The 16,762-nt window shown below is 44.4% G+C and overlaps 1 protein-coding gene across 4 annotated transcripts in view; it reads left to right on the top strand.

The window, feature by feature from the left end:
• RNFT2 (ring finger protein, transmembrane 2) overlaps positions 1-16,762 on the top strand; it is a 31,869-nt gene continuing 15,107 nt past the window's right edge. Inside the window, exons 1-7 of one of the 4 annotated variants that reach the window (XM_064727293.1) lie at positions 1-74; positions 1,570-1,750; positions 2,053-2,505; positions 6,425-6,903; positions 8,022-8,098; positions 10,109-10,209; positions 12,131-12,284. In XM_064727293.1, the coding sequence (XP_064583363.1) occupies positions 2,423-2,505; positions 6,425-6,903; positions 8,022-8,098; positions 10,109-10,209; positions 12,131-12,284 (894 nt within the window). In that variant the 5' untranslated portion in view covers positions 1-74; positions 1,570-1,750; positions 2,053-2,422. Of the gene's footprint in view, positions 175-1,569; positions 1,751-2,052; positions 2,506-6,424; positions 6,904-8,021; positions 8,099-10,108; positions 10,210-12,130; positions 12,285-16,762 lie in introns of all 4 variants that reach the window. The other 3 variants (XM_064727294.1, XM_064727291.1, XM_064727292.1) reach the window with 3 other exon arrangements.

Raw genomic sequence — 16,762 nt, forward strand, 5'->3', positions numbered from 1 at the left:
CCGGCACCACCGGCACCGATACCGGCGGCACCGGCAGCACTGGCACCACCGGCAGCGCCAGGCCGAGCCGCTGGGTACGCGGCACCGCGCCACGGATTCCAGCGGGAATCTCCTTCCCCCATCTAACCGGAAAAAAGGCCTGGCTTATGTCTGTGTGTGCATGTGTATATGCGCGTACGTATAGAATTGTATGGGTTAATTTCATATACATCTATATATACACACACACACACATATATGTGTATGTATGTATCTGTGTGCATATATGTATATATCTATGGATGTATACCATGTATATATGTATGCATATATATAGATGTATGTATAGGTATAGAACCGTATTAATAGGTATTTCTGTACATAGATGTATATACATGTATGTATAACTATATATATGTGTATACCTATATATATGAGTGTATATATATACTGTGTGTATATATAGATGTATATACTTATGTGTATGTATATAATCATATTAATAGATATGTCTGTATATAGATGTATATACAGGTATGCATACCTATATATGCATACTATGTATACATATATATATTTGTATTTATAGATGTATATATGTATGTATAGTACCGTATTACTAGATACTCCTGCATATATATATATACATGTGTGTATATCTACGTCTATATAGGTATATAGGTGTATATCTATATATGTACACCAGGTATATATAGATGTATATATGTATGTATAGGTATATGACTGTATTAATAGATATTTCTGTGTATATATATGTATATGCATGTTTGTATATCTATACATATATAGGTATGTATATCTATGTATACTATGTATTTGTGTATATATATAGATTTGTGTATGTGTGTATATATATATATAGAACTGTATTAATAATATGTCTCTCTATGTATGTATATACATGTATGTATACCTATACATAGATATGTATGTATATCTAGATATGTAAACTATGCATATGTGTGTGTAGATATATAGATATGTAGATATATATATAGAACTGTATTAATAGATGTCTGTATATATATATGTATATACACATATATATGTATAGAATTATTAATAGATAGTTATGTAGGTATACATTAACAGATCTATACCTATACATCTATGTATATGTAAGTATGTGTATATATATGTGTATACACATACATAGATATGTACATACACATGCATTTGTACATATGTGTATGTACAGATGGATATATAAAGTACATATTATATGTGTATGATACGTTCTGTGATGCAAGTGCATGTATATATAAATACATTTATGTCTATGTTTATTCCAGACACATATACACACACATGTGTGTGTGTGTGACAAAAGATGTGTGTATGGACACACTGAAGGCAGAGCACAGCTCTGGAGCACTCCCAGGGAGTGCCTGTGTGGGGAGCAGGGCTGCAGGTGCCAATCCCACAGGCAAACAGCTTTGCTGGGCCCTGCACGTGGGCAGGGCTTGAAGCACCGAGGGTTCCTGCACCTCTCTGCCTTTCCCAGGGACATGCAGAGGTAAAACTCTTTGTGCTGTGCTGAAAATTGCTCTCTGTGTGTGCTTCCTCCAGGTGTCCCTGTGTGAGCACCAGGGCCAGGTGCTGACAGTCACTGGCTGGGAGGACTGGGATGAGTTTGGAATCTGGACTGTCCTGGACTGTCTGAAGCACTCCTTCTGTGAATGTCTGCACACTCCTGGGCTTCCATCTCTGCCAGTGGCACCTTTCATCTCTGCATAAAGCTGTTCTTCAGGTACTGTGCCTAGAGACAGCTGGCAAACCTTCCCAGAGCCACTGTGCCTTTACACATGGGCTGCACATCTATGTATATATTGACATGTGTTATGAATAATATTATAAGTTTTTATATTCAAGAGTATTTACATCTTAGTCTGTACATTTTATTAAGTAGCTATTGTACTCTGGGCCTATTGTCCAGACTTTGCAAATGGTATTTCTGTAGATTAAAATGGATGAGTTGCTTATTGTCATGAGCTAATAGTATTTTTTTCATTAGAAGTGTTTACACACTTTCTTTTTCTTCTTCCCTCTCAGTTTTGCTTTGCAGAGCAAGTTCCTGCAGAAAAGGAAGACGGGATCTCATTTCCCCAGAGGCTGTTGAGTCCTGTGTCACCTCGAGAGCCACTGTTAGGTGTCCCCATGTCCCTTGCCAGGACATGCCATCCCTCCTGGTGACTGCTACTTTCTGACTGACTCCTGCCCAGCCTGGACACCTGTGTGCCTCCCTTTGCCATCCAAAGCTGTCCCTTCAAGCGTGCTGAGAAACAAATGGGAGCTGGAGGTGCTCTGTCACAGAAACCAATGCTTGCTGCCAGCCATGTGCCCAGCTGAGCGGGTCCCAGTGCCCTCTGCCCCCAGGGCCTGTGCCAGTAGCCACTCTGGGATTTGCTGAGCCGCAGGGTTCATGTTGAGCGTGCTGTGTTTTAGGGTTTTGAGGAAAATGCAGAGGCGGCACAGCAGCAACACGGACAGCGTGCCTCCTGAAAGGTAAATGCTTCCCCTTCTTCTTCCCTCCAGCCTCCTCCCCAAGAGGAAGGTTCTGATTTAACTGTAGGGGTGTCAGATTAAGCCTTTTTCTGACCCAGACACATTCTCCACATTTTTCCTCTGGCAAAAGCTGATAGGCCAAGAAACACAGTGTATTGTAATTAGGAAATAATTGGCTTCTGATTGTGATGGTGTGAATTATAACACCTGTATTGTCCCACCCTTCTCATGAGACCGAGAAAATGGAATAAAAGTTTTTAAAACTCCTCTCAGTTGCCCCATCTCTGGGTCAGGAAAAGGCTTAATCCAACATAGGGGGTGTTTTAGAAGATGAAAGCTCAAAATTGAGGAAGTCAAATTCCTGTGTGTGTGGTGTGGCCGGGCTCTCTGCTCGAGTCTGGGGATTCTAGAGACAAGTTTACTTTTCTCCTTGCTGTCACTCACTGATTGCAGCCAGCCACAGTGTTTCAGGGTGACCCAGGATGGCACAGCTGGCAGACATCTGGCTGAGCATGGGCAGGATTGTGGAGTTTTGGAGGAAGGGATGGATTTATGGCACCTGAGCACTGTCAGTGTGCAAGGATGGACCTGTGTGAACAGGAACCATTCACACTTCTCTTATTGAAGTGTTTGAAAAGTCTGCTGGTCTGAAGCTCTCAACTACTCTGACTTAGTGTTTTATGAAGAATTTGGGTGACCCTTTGCATCTTCCCAGAGTCTGTATCTATCTACATGTATGTGAGTATTTAGAATACCTCTAATTTGTTTCTGTAATTACACCATCAGCAAGGGAGCTTTGCCACTGTTGTTGTTCTGGTTCTAAATATTCCCTGGTGCTTTCCCAGAGTTAGAGTATGACTTTTTTTATTTTTATTCCTAGAGAAGAAACTAATCTAATTACTCCAAGACAAAGATGGAACTAATATATTTAATTGCTCTGTTTGAGCTGAGATTAAAAGTGAAAGATCATTAGTAAATATTTTATTTTCTATAGTGGTTTTGCAATTAGAGTTGAAGCCTTATGTCATGGCCATTGCTAGCATGATACCATTCTTAATTTCAGGGGGAAAGAAAGCCATCCTCAGTTTTTTTCTCCATGATGTTTCTGATTTTTAACAGGGTAAATACATAGTCAGGAACAGAGGCTGAAGTTTTTCTAACTGTAGAAGGAAATGCTGTTGCCACTGGTCTTCACTTCTGTTAACTTCAGCAGCCTCACAATTTCAACAAACAACCCTTGTTTGTTTATAAATATGTCACAGATGAATTCCTTCCTGCTGAAAGCACACTCCAATATTATTCCAAAGGATAGCTGTGTATTTGTAGCCCTGGGTTCCTCCCAGGCTGTTTGTTACATTCCCAGCCCTGAGCTGTGTGTACATCCCTGAGTTCTAATGTTAGGTGTGAATTTAAAGGCCTGGCTGATGGATATTTTGGACCAGAACAAGGTGTGCAATGTCTTGTTGACTTGATTCCCTGCAGGAGCCTGTGGAGATGCAGTGGGAATGGGGTGCAGCTATAAAAAAAGCCTTATTAGGAGTTTGCTTAGTGGGAAGGCTTGGCCAGAGAGGTTTGAGGGTGTCCCCAGAGGGAGGTGGAAGGCAGAGCTCTGTGCCCTGGGGAGGCTGTGGAACCATGGGGGAGAGAGGGTTGAGGGCCCTGGGTGTGCTGTCTCAACTTGTAACCACTGTTCCTAAAGTTAGAGATCTCCCAGGATTCAAACCAGGAGGGAGCAAAGCTCTGCACCATGCCTTGCTTGTGGGCTTTGCCTCTTGCTGGGGTTTGTTTGTTGTTTACTCTGCTTTTGCAGGTTAGAGAAGTGTTTGTTGTCTGTCAGGCATTTACTCACAGGGCCTGGTGATCATATTCTTGTTACCTGCTTTGTTCCCTCTCAACTAAACTTTCTTTGTATTGATTTCTAGTGAAGGAAAAAAAACCTGTTGTCTTTTGATGTCAGGATAAAGGTATTTAGACTTTCTTTTTGGAATCTGGCTGTATTCCAACATGCTTAGGAAAGAATCAATACCAGAACTAGTTCTGCACAGTAATTTGGGCACATCCATGCCCAATTCACCAAAAATATAAAAATAAAGAATTTATCTGGATTCATGAGCACATCCTTCATTTTTGTGTCATGTCAGGGACACACAAAGCAGCTCTCAACGCTTCTCTTCCCCTGGTGATTGTGTCTCTTCTGGTGCTGTTAATCAGTGGGCAGGTAGTGATTGTCCCAAATTACAGAGGATTTTGGGGGTAGCTCATTGCTTTGAGTTAGCCTGGTTAGTTTGTTTGTTTATAGTATGACTGGACTTGGTGGTGCTGTGTCAGTTTCCATGAAGTTTTGTATGTTTTTCTTTAAGTACCCAAATCATTATGGAAGATACTGGATTTGGTACTGGATGTATTATTTCTTTGTTTTTTCCAAAAGCAAGCAGGGTATTTGGGAGCTTCATTCCTTGGTGAGGGAACTGATGTGTTCTGGTCAGGTCTGGAGAGGCTCTGATCAGGTTACTGACCTCCAGTTTTGCAGCTGTGACTTCTCTACAGAAAATACAGGGAAAAGCATCTGGATGCCTTGGTGTTCTGAGTGGGAATCCTTACAATCAGAGGGTTTTGGGAAAGCTGTAAAAGGCAGGCCTCAGAGACAACAGAACTGTGATTAGAGCTAAGCAGTAGCCATAAGGTTTGTCAGCAGAAAAGTTATATGAGATGTAGAAAGTAAGGACAAATAGAGCAATGGTACTTGGTTAGAATAACTCCCTAAGATGCAGAAAAGTATATCCAGAGAGACATTAGGGAGTTCTAATAAAGGATCTCTGTGCATTGCATTTTAATGTTTACAAGCAGGTATTGTATTTGAAATAAGCAAGCATTGTTTAACCAAAGGTACCTGTGCTTATAGTGGTTGGGTAGAACTACTGGCAATGTGCTTTTGCTTTGTGTGATTGGTCAAAACACTTTTAAAGTGAGTTGTAACATTAAGTTCTTTGGCTACTGACAAGAAAATGAGCTGCTGGCATCCTCCCATTGCCATAACCATGTAATAATGAGAGTGGTGCTGGAGAATAAACAGCTCGAGATGCAGCAGTCCCATCCCACTCAGGATTTGTACATAAACCCCCAAGCAACAACAGAGAGAGTGAGGAATCACTGCACTGAGGGCTGGGCTAAAGCAGCACCCAGTTCTGTACCCCATTTTGGCTGAATCCTGGGGTCTGTACCCCTGTTTTGACTGAATCCCTGGGGTGTATGCCCTTGTTTTGTCTGAATCCTGGGGTCTGTAGCCTGTTTTGGCTGAATCCTGGGGTCTGTGCCCCGTTTTGGCTGAATCCCTGGGGTCTGTGCTCTCGTTTTGGCTGAAGCCTGGGGTCTGTTACCCCATGTTGGCTGAATCTCTGTGGTCTATACACCCATTTTGACTGAATCCCTGGCTCTGTGCCCCTGTTCTGGCTGAATCCTGGGGTCTGTGCCCTCATTATGGCTGAATCCCAGGGTCTATGCCCCCATTTTGTCTGTGCCCCTGTTTTGGGTGAATCCCTGGGGTCTTTGGCCCATGTAGTCTGAGTCCCTGGGTCTATATCCCATTTTGACTGCATCCTGGGGTCTGTACCCCCTGTTTTGGCTGAATCCCTGGGGTCTATACACCCATTTTGGGTGAATCACTGAGGTCTATGCCCCTGTTTTGGCTCAATCCTTGGGGTCTGTGCCCTTGTTTTGACTGAATCCCTGGGGTCTGTACCCCCATTTTGGGTGAATCCCTCGGGACTGTACCCCGTTTTGGCTGTGCCCCCATTTTGGCTGAGTCCCTGGGTCTGTACCCCATTTTGACTGCATCCCTGGGGTCTCTGCCCCTGTTTTGACTGAATCCCTGGGTGTGTACCCCCATTTTGACTGCATCCCATGTCTGTGCCCTTTGCAGGAGCCGGAGCCAGACGCTGAGCTCTGAGGCCAGCGTGGACGAGAGCGGAGTGTTCGAGAGCCTCAAGGCCGAGGCCGCCTCCCCTCAGCAGCTCTTCTCGGGGCTGGCCGGCCTGCCCGCCGCCTCCATCGCCGCCGCGCCCTTCCCGGCCGGGCTGGTGCTGGGCTCGGCGGCCGGAGGGGGAGAAGTCTTCATCCAGATGCCGGCCTCGAGGGATGAGGGTGCCGGTCGGGCTGAGGGGGCTCCGTTCCACCACCGGGCCCCGGCGCATCCCTTCCAGCACGGGCACCACCGCGGCTCCTCGCTGCTGCACATGGCGGGCGGAGAGCGGCACGGGCACGGCGAGGAGGGCGCCGAGGAACAGGCCGGGACGCCGGCCCCGGCTCTCTCCGAGCTCAAAGCTGTCGTTGGGTGGCTGCAGAAGGGGCTTCCCTTCATCTTGATCCTCCTGGCTAAAGTTTGTTTCCAGCACAAGCTTGGTGAGTATTCGTCAAAGCTTTTTGAGCTGTGGTTAGAGGGTGGTAGGGAGACTTTAGCAGGCTGTGATATCTGTGAAAAACGCCAATCACTTGGGTTTAAAATTTTAAAAGTTTAATATTATTAAAATGGTTATAAAAATAGTAATACAATTGGAGTAATTATAATTTGAACATTTTGAATTAGGACAATATGAGACAACAAATAGAAAGAGTTACAGATGTCCTGGTACCTTTTCTGGGCAGCAGGAGCCTGAAAAAGGACCCACGTTAACAAAGGATTAACCCTTATAAACAATGCCTGTTGTATATTCCTACACCTCATACATGATGCATAAATTCCATTCAAACGCAGGATTCTGTCTGGTGATCGTCAACTTCTTCCTCCAAATCCTAACAGTGCCTTCAGAGTGGGAAGAAGTTCATTTCTTCTATAAGAAGGCAATAAATTCTTTTTCTCTGAAAGATTCAGGTGTCCTGTAGCTGCTATCTCGCTGCCAGTCCTTTCTTTAAAAAAAAGTATCTTACATAGCATCATTTCTATTTTAACAATTTTTATAACCTGAAACTATATTTAACACACTACTTAAGAGAATTAATACAGCATTACTTTCTAACACAACACATATAACATTCATTTTAATATTTGCGAAAAGCCAATCATAAAATACATGCATTTTTCACATGATGCATCCATGCTTTTTGAGCTGTGATTATAGAGTGGTCGGGAGGTTTTATCAGGCTCTGATGTCTGATATATTTATCCACGTGGCAGTGTCCGGGTGGAGTCTAGCATGAAAGGAACATACTCAAATGCATGTGATAAATTTGTGATAAATCCCCCCTACTTTCAGTCCAAGCTGTCTTCATCAGGGTCAGACCCATCTCTTTCCTGTCCTGACCAGTGCTGTTCCATTCCCTGATTTCTCCCTGACATTCCTCAGGATGTTACCAAGGCTCCTCTCTCTAGGAGAGATGGGCAGAGCTTACCCTGGTGACAGCAAAGCTTTCTGTGTGGCACAGAGGGGTTCAGACTCTCCTGTCTTGCAGGGAGGGTGCTGGGTGTGAAATCCAGCCCAACAGCATCAGCAGTTTGTGTCTGACAGAGCCTTTCCCTGCAGGAATTGCTGTGTGCATTGGCATGGCCAGCACCTTTGCCTACGCCAACTCCACGCTCCGAGAGCAGGTGGCTCTGAAGGTGAGTCTGGCATTTTACTTTTTTCTGTATGGGGATTTTTGAAGGAGTTTTCAATGAATTAGAGACAGGACTCTGAGGTTTTTAGATGATGCCATTTATTTTCTTATTTTCTGCATAGATAGGAAGGCTGAGTTCAGCTCACATCTTTACAGGATGTGAGAAGGTCAGAAGGTGGTTCAGAAGGTCACAAGACCCCTGGTTACAAGACCTTTTAATGATTTATTGACTAATAAAACACTGCTAACAGGGATATTTATGTTTTTGACTCAGTCCTTATGGACTTCCATCTTATGGACCCATGCTAGTGTAAGCTTTCTTAGCTGATCATGTTATGACACACAGACCTACAATACTGCATTCTAAACTCCTTGTTTACCTTTGTAACTACTTTTATTTTTTCTATAATTTAAGCTATAAAACTCCAAACTTTCCTCCACTTAATGTGTCTCTACTTCAAACTATAAATCCACCTTCTCACTTCTAGCACCTAAGTTTGGAAGCCTTTTCCAAGGTCTTGAAATAAATCCTGTCTTTAATTCTAAGCTTTGGCTTACAGGCCCAAAGTTGTGAGAATTCCCTGCATTTTGGATCCCAACACTCCTGTTCCCAGCAAACATCATTTTCCATGCACAAAATAGCATCTGTGTTGAACCTTTGATTGCAGTGTAGAGCTGAATGCATTTATTTGTGCACAGATCTGTCTTCTCCTTCCTGCCTCTCCCAAAGTCTCTGCCCTGCTTTTTTGTGAAATGTGGTGTAATAAAACAAAAAGGACAAGTCAGGGATGTTGTAATCTTCATCTCCCTCTGCCTTGGCTGTGCCTGTTCCAGCACTTCTCTGCACCTTGGTTTTCCCATCATGTACAGCAGAGATGCTGATGCCTATTTAACTTATTAATGATGAGATTCTGCTAATTCACATTTAGCTAATGCTTTGAGATGTTCAGCTGAAAGATTTCATAGATGTCTTGCTTGCTAGTAGCTTTATAATGCTCTGGGCATTAATATGCTTAGAATGTAAAGAAACCAGCAGACCTTTTCAAGGTTTTCTGATCTGTGTCAGGAGGACAATTCAACAGTGCTGAAAGCACAAAGCTAGAATTGCTTTTTTGTCCACACAAGTGCATGCCTGTGTGTGCCAGCAGCAGTGGAATCAGTGAGATCCAGCCCTGAGTGAGCAGAGCAGTGGCACAGCCCAGTAACAGATTGCTGCTGCCTTGCACTCTGCACCTCTGCCCTTCCAGCACTGTGCCCCTTGATCTGCCTGCTTTAAATCTCAGCACAGCAGGCCTGGCTGCTGGACAGCTACAGAGACCTCCTTTCTTAATAAATCAGCTCACAAGACAAATGGTGGGTGGATTTCCTCTCAGGAATAAAATTTACTCCCCAAAGTTACCAAGGGCCAAGACCCAGGACAGTGTCTTCTGCCATCCAGCTTGTGTGTAACTTTCCATATATGTTGAAATGAAAAATTTCCACTTCTTTTCACCTTTAATTATTTGTTCAGTCACAAATGAATGTTCCAGAACCCCCATGCTTTAGGATAGCACCCAGGTGTGCTGCAGGTAGTGGTGGGGTGTATTTGATTTAGCTGAGCCTTCCAGTGAGTGGCTTTGGGTCTTTTTATAAAACACCATGAATTGTCACTCCAGCCAGGTGACAGCTCAGAATTTAGGACAATACATGGAATACACATTTTTTAAACTGCATTTTAAATATCAGGAGATTTTAGATGTCACAAGAAAGATCCTAGCTTTGAAGATGCATTCTGCAAGTAATTCTGTCATTTTCACCAGCTTATTTCAATTATTTTCCATTGAAAATGTTGCAGGAGTGAGAAGCATTTCTGCTTGTGTTTATAGATATCTTTACCTTGCAGACTACTTCTTAGTCCTGTGTAAATAACTAATTACTGAGCACTTTGTTACATATCTGTTGGATTTTTCAGCAAGGCTCAGCTCAAGTCTTGAGATTTTGATCTGCAATAACTCTGCTGTTTTTCCTTGCTCAGGAGAAGAGATCAGTGCTGGTTGTCTTCTGGATCCTGGCCTTCCTCACTGGAAACACCTTGTACTTGCTTTACACATTCAGCTCTCAGCAGCTTTACAACAGGTGAGCAAAACCTGCATTGTGCAGGCTGGGAGCAGGGGATCATTGCCAGGGAGGGAAAGAGGGAATCCCACCCTGTGGGAGGAACTGTGTGCCCCTAAAGCATCTGCTGTGTTTGTTACATCTTTGTAATACCCTCCAGTGCAGGAAATGGGTGTGTGTGTGTCACCCTACCATGCTCCTGTCAGTAAAGGACATAAGCAGTGTGTAAATGTGATGGTGTCAAAGCAGGGTGGATCCTTTCCAAAATGCCCTCTGAATTCCCATTGTGACCACTGCAGCTGAACATCAAGGGCAGTTGAGGAACTGACCCACTGATTTTCCTCTTCAGTCTGTCCAGATTGGAGTGCAGGACAGGAGATGAAATAGTTTTATCCCAATGTTCTCAGGGCACTTGGATCTGAGGTAATTAAGATTTCAAATCAGGAGTTAGTTCTCAAATACAGCAAGGTTTCTGCTCATGGATTTGAATCACAACTTAATGTAAAGCAGAGAGAAATAATCAGAGGTTTAAGCATACAATAAGCAGAGAAAGGGGAAGAGCTGAGAAGGTTGAATGTGGGGCTGAAGGGGAGAGGCCAAGCCATGGGATTGTCTGGAGGGAGTGGGAGAGGAGGGACAGGAATGGCACAAAGGTCTGGAAGTGAAATGTTTGCACACAGGGTGTCTCTAAGAAGATGGCCAAAGTTAAAAGCATGAATGGGACTAGTTCAAAATAAAGGCTAAATCATGTAAAATATAGGGATTTTAGCAATTTGGGGCCATCCTACAGACAGTTTAGAGTGTGGTTTATTGCCAGTGGCCAGGCTGGGCCACAGCTCCAGGAAAAGCCCTGTTCCTGTCATGCTCAGGCTGCTGCATCTCTTGCTTGCCAGACCTGGGACTATTCCCAAGCCAGCCTTGTCAAATTAGAAATGTCTGCTTCAGTTCTGTTTCTTTCTTTCATTTTTCATTTCCTGATTTTTTTTTTCTTGTTTCTAGTGCATGAATAGTAGTAAAGTTTCTGATTCTGTTTCTGTTTTTAGGGTGTAATTTTACCTGTTGTGCTGTGCCAGTGTTGTGAGTATTTTAATTTCATGTTCAGGCTTTTTGTTTTGGGTTGGTTATTTTACTTTGCTTTTTTTTAAATTTTGTTTGTTTTTTTTTTTTCTGTTAAAACTTTCTACCATGAGGCTTTAGCAGGTAAAACCCTGAAGGTGAATCCTGTTTTTTCAGTCTGACTAGGGTCTGGTTCTCATTATTGATTATTGCTCAGGCCAGTAGCTGCTGCCAATTGCTGGGTGAAATTTTGCTGTCCCAGACTCCGCTTTTTCAAACAGCAAATGTTCAGCCCAATCAATGACATTATGTAAGGGGCATTAATTTTTGGATCTTTGATTCAGGTAAGGGTATAACAGAGCCCAGCTCTTGCTGTGCTTCGGTAAGAGGCACTGTCAGGGCAGGACACAAAGCGTGAAGTTCTCCCCTTTGTGCCGTGGCTGGTGCAGGGTTTCCTGTGTCACCCCTTTGATGTGCCCAGTGGGTTTGGGGACTGTGCCCCTGTGGCAGAGCAGCCTGAGGGGCTGTTCCCTTGCCCAGGGAAGCAGGATTGTTGTGAGCAGGACTGCCAGGACAAGCTGTGACACCCAGATCCCTCACTCTGCACCGAGGGCACTGTCAGCACCCCAGCTTATGGACACTGCTGGATTCCAAACAGATTTTGAGTGCCTGGGTCCTGTTTCGTGACTCTGGGCAAGCCTGCTGACCCCTGTAGAAGCTGCCAAGAGCAAAGTCAGGAAGCCCAGACCTGATTTGTGTTTTTCTTGCCCTTGAGAGCTTCCCTGAAGTTCAGGGCCCTTGCTGGGCTCTCTGCAGCCAGCAGTGCCTACAAGGAGCTTGAGCGAGCTTCTCCTCAGTGGTGTTTGAGCTTTGGTGTCTCTTTCAGCCTAATATTCCTGAAACCCAACCTGGACAGGCTGGACTTCTTTGACCTGATGTGGATTGTGGGCATTGCAGACTTTGTGCTGAAGTACCTCACCATTGCCCTGAAATGCCTCGTGGTGGCCCTGCCCAAGATCATCCTCGCTGTCAAGTCAAAGGTAGGTGACTCTGCTTGAGGCACAAACTTTGGTTTTGATAATCTGGTACCTTCACCACACATTTGCAGCATGGAATCAGAGAATCAGGGAATGGTTTGGGTGGGAAGGGACCTTAAATCCCACCCAGTTCCATGGCAGGGACACCTCCCACTGTCCCAAAGTGCTCCAAATCCCATCCAACCTGGCCTGGGACATTTCCAGGGATCCAGGGGCAGCCACAGCTGCTCTGGGCACCCTGTGCCAGTGCCAAGTATGGATGGAAGAATAAAAACATTAAAATCTGTTGCTAAAAGTTTGGGATTGAGGGGTGTTTTTCAAGCCATCACAGACCTGAGCAAGGGTTTGGTGCTACCAGCAGTGATTAAAGCCCAGGGAGATGAGCAGTGCTTGAGGAGGAATCAGTGTAGCAGCCAGATAATTGCTTTTCTTATTAAGTCTTGTTTTCTGAGTAATCTCTGTAAATTCATATTTCTGAAGTAGGAACCTCCTCATTTCCTGGGAAGAAGTTGCAAATATTTGTCTCTTTGGCTTCCCACTTGGGTCCAACTGGGTTAAACTAAAGCCACAAAAGGCAGCAGCAGTTCTTACCATGGGAGAAAAAAAAAATTAAATGCTTCACATATTTAAATGCTTATGAAACCACATGTAGACTAAGCCTAACTTGTAAAAGTTTCTCTCTCTCATTCCAAACACTTTTTGATATGTTTTTATTTTACTTCTCTCTCATGCTGCCTCTCCCTGCACTCACTGGAGGGACACAGTGTCCGGACACAGTGTCCCCATTCTGGGGGCAGATGTGACAATGTGTGTTATTTGCATTCAGTGAAGAAACCCCTGGCAGCTGTGGGGATGGAAAGCACCTGCAGGTCCAGGTACCAGCAGGAATTGCTGAAACTCTCAGGCAGGGCTCTTCAGGGGGTATCCAAACTGGGAATAGTTTTGCTTAGAAATGACAGGGGTGGCAGGGGAGTTGAGCAGTTTGTTCCTGCACAGCAGGGCTGTCTGAGATGGTTATTAATTTAATTCTGGCAATTGTCCAGCTTTTTTTTTTTTTTACCCTCCTTCTATTATTATTATTATATTTTGGGAGATTAATGTGCTGGGTCAGAGCATAATCCAGGCTGGGGAGGGAGGGAGAAGTGATGTGAATAGTCCTCCCAAGATAAATGGCAGTGTTGGAAAAGGTTCACAGCCTTTGCCTGCTTGTCTGAGAGCCATCCCAAGTACTCATTAATCCTTGTCTGGAGAGAAGAAAGAGAAGGGGTCTTTATTTGCAGCTCCAGTGAGAGGCTGGTAGGATCACATCTGTCAAGGGCCTGTAATGACTCAGAGCACAGATGCTTCATTTTTAATACCTTTTTTCTGGAGTGCAATGTGTCTCACTTTTTTTAAGCCCCTTTTTGTCTGAGGATGTTGGGGATGGTGTCACTGTCCCCTGGCGCTGCTGGCACCCAGCACCAGAGCTGGGTTTGGTTTGGGGGTTCTCTCCCCCACTCTGCAGCCTTGAACCCAGCCAGGGATGAGATGGAACAAATTTAAGATCAAACTGGGGTGGGAGGGCTCCAGGAGAACCACAGGACACCATGGAAATGGTAATTGGTGATCATATAGCTGACCCCCCTCACAGGGGAGGATTTAAATGGAACCTTTTCCTCATTTTGAACACTTCTGGTGCAATTTATGCACATTAACTTTGACCAAAATTTTTATCAAGTTTTTTCTCTGAATACTTGCCAGACACAAAGTTATTCTCTTCCTCCCAATGTCCTCCAAGTAGGATTTCTGCCTGAAGCCCATCTTGGAGTTTATGAACTTCTGGGTAGCTGTCATTTAATGGTAACAGGCTGGAGAAATATGAATTTAACTCAGCAGAGCTTGATTTTTTCAAGATGGGTATTTCTGTATAGTGAGAAGTTTTAGTGCCAATTTAACCACTGAGAACAGCAGCCTCTTGCTCCCCTGGTAGAGAGCCTGAGGTGGAGGTTTCTGCACTCTCAGGGAATTCAGCACCCAGGGATTTAATCCTCAGCTGCTGGCAGTCAGCAGGAGATCCTAAAACTTGCCCTTGGATGGGATGTGGGGAACTTTATTCATCCTGCACTCAGCCCAGATCTGAGCTGGCTCTTCAGATTTTCCTCATTTTGGAAGTTCAAAGGCACTTGCAAAGCTAATCTGGCTTTTCCTGCTGCTCCTTGGGATCCGGGTTTTCTCTGAATTCTGTGTGGTTTTTGCTTTTATTTATCAGCCTCTATATCTCCCCTCACTCTTGTCTGTAGACTGAACATTGAATCTTTTCTCAGAGGTTGTTAATCCCAGATCTTGTTATTCTCTTCTGGACTGTCTTCATTCCCTCCCTGTTTTCCAGACCATTTCTCCAGTCTGTCAAGACAAATTTGGAATACAATCCTTCTTTCCAATTGTGCTTACACTTTACTGTCAGCTGTACATAACTTTGTTCCATCAGGATCATCAATGACAATAGTGAACAGCACCAAACTCTGCTTTCATCAGTTGGATGCATCTTTTCATTTTGAAAGAAAACACATAAAAAATCTGGATTAGAACACTCAGTCCCCCCATCCAAAGTATCTGGCTCATGTTTTCCTAGTGTGGCCCATCACAGGAAGGACAATTTTTGTTGGAAACTAATGTGATTTGTGGCATCAGTTTATGCTTTAACTGAGAGAAATTGAACTCAAATTGAGGGGCAGAAAAAGTTTGTCTTTGCACAGTGGGTGCTGGAAGTGTGAAGTCTGAAGCATGAGAGCTGCTTTATTATGAGGGTACAACCAACCAGAGTTGCCCAAGCCTGAGTAACTCAGAAATTCAGAGCAACTCCTCCAAAGAATGAGGGAAGATTGAAATTCTGACAAAATAACCCCAGACTTTCCCAGGTTCCAAACCAACCTGGAAAACAGAGGCACCAGGGGAGGCTGTGAGACTCCAGTCAGGAATGGAGGGAAAGAAGAGCTTGTGGATTGGAGAGAAAAGCAGGAAAAGGGATGTCACCCCAGCATCAGAGTGATCCCAGAGCTCTGGGCAGTTTCCAGAGGTTCCCACCGTGCTGGGGGTGTCCCCTCCCTGCCCCCAGGCTGTGACAGCGACCCTGAGCTGGGTACAGGTTTCAGGAACAGCTGAGCTCATCATTCCTTTGGAAGGGAGGGCTTGGCTTGAAGGCTCTCCATTAAAAAAGGCAAATAAGATCATTTGGTTCAATATAAAATGAATTAAAGTAAATTAAACTGCAGGAGCCATGTGGCCTGCAGAGGCTTCCATTGTTGTGCACACATCAAGGGCAGCTTTTCATTTGCACTGCTAAGGAATGACAGCTTGAGGGGGGTGGAATTCAAAATCAGGAAATAAATAATAAAAGGACACACTTGCCAAAGATTTCACTTAGGAAATCCCAGGTGCCTGCAAGCCTCCCATCCCCTCCTCATGTTGTTGTCAGCAATCTGAGCTGGAGAAGTGAGTGAAACATGGGGGAGGGAGAAAGGAAATCAAACCAAATGTAAGGGACTGTAAGGAACTGTTAGCCCAAGTTCTTGCATCTGTGTGTCCCTACAAAGATACCATGGACATTTTATACATCAGAAAGGCCCTAAATAAGGATTTTCTCTGCATGCTCAGTGCAGAGCCAAGTTAGAGGGGATTGCATTTCCAGGAGAGTGAAAGTGCCAAAGGAGAACACTGGCATTGCCCCCTCACTGCAGCTTTGAACATACTTGCTTGGTGATTTTTTCCAATTTTGATTGTTTTATTAGTGCTTTTTATATTTAAAGTACTATCTCATCAAGTCTGGTCAGAGAAAACTTGGCTTGAATTTGGCAGCAATTGCAAATTCTGCACTTGGACCAAAAACCTTTGTCAGGTGCACATCCTATTTCCTGCCATAGATGGACACAGCTCTGCCAGGGAACCTGGCACAATAATTTCCACATTCCTTCTGAAACTTCACCTTTCTTTTGTCCTAAGGGGGAAAAAAAGGCTCTTGGAGCATTTGAGTCCTCTAAAAATACAGAAGCAATAAAAAACTCACTGAGAGCTTGCTCATAGTTGATGTTGAATTAAAACTACCCAGGCAAAGATGTTCCTGGTCCTTGTCTGTGCAATATGGAGTTTGTTGTGGGTGGGGAGGTGTTCCCAGGCAGGTGACAGCCCAGCCTCTCATCCCTCTCCTCTCTGGCCTTGGTCCTCTTGGAGGGAGCTCACTCCCAACAGATTCACTCTCATGGAGCAGCTGAGCTTGGCTCCTCTTGAGCCATCCAGGATGTTCTGCAGGGACATTTCCCTGCTGCAGCTGGGGCTGATGTGCTGTCCCAGAGTCAGGAGTGTGGGATTCCTTATTTACAAAATTAAAAACTTAACTGAAGCACAGCAGCAGGTACTGAGGAGTGGGGACTCCTCTGGCCCCCTCCCTAAGCTTGCTTTGCAAGTCACTGCTACTGAACTTTCTAAAAATCATTGCTCTTCAGTGC

Source organism: Zonotrichia leucophrys, chromosome 15 (assembly GCF_028769735.1).
Source record: "Zonotrichia leucophrys gambelii isolate GWCS_2022_RI chromosome 15, RI_Zleu_2.0, whole genome shotgun sequence".
NCBI lineage: Eukaryota > Metazoa > Chordata > Aves > Passeriformes > Passerellidae > Zonotrichia > Zonotrichia leucophrys.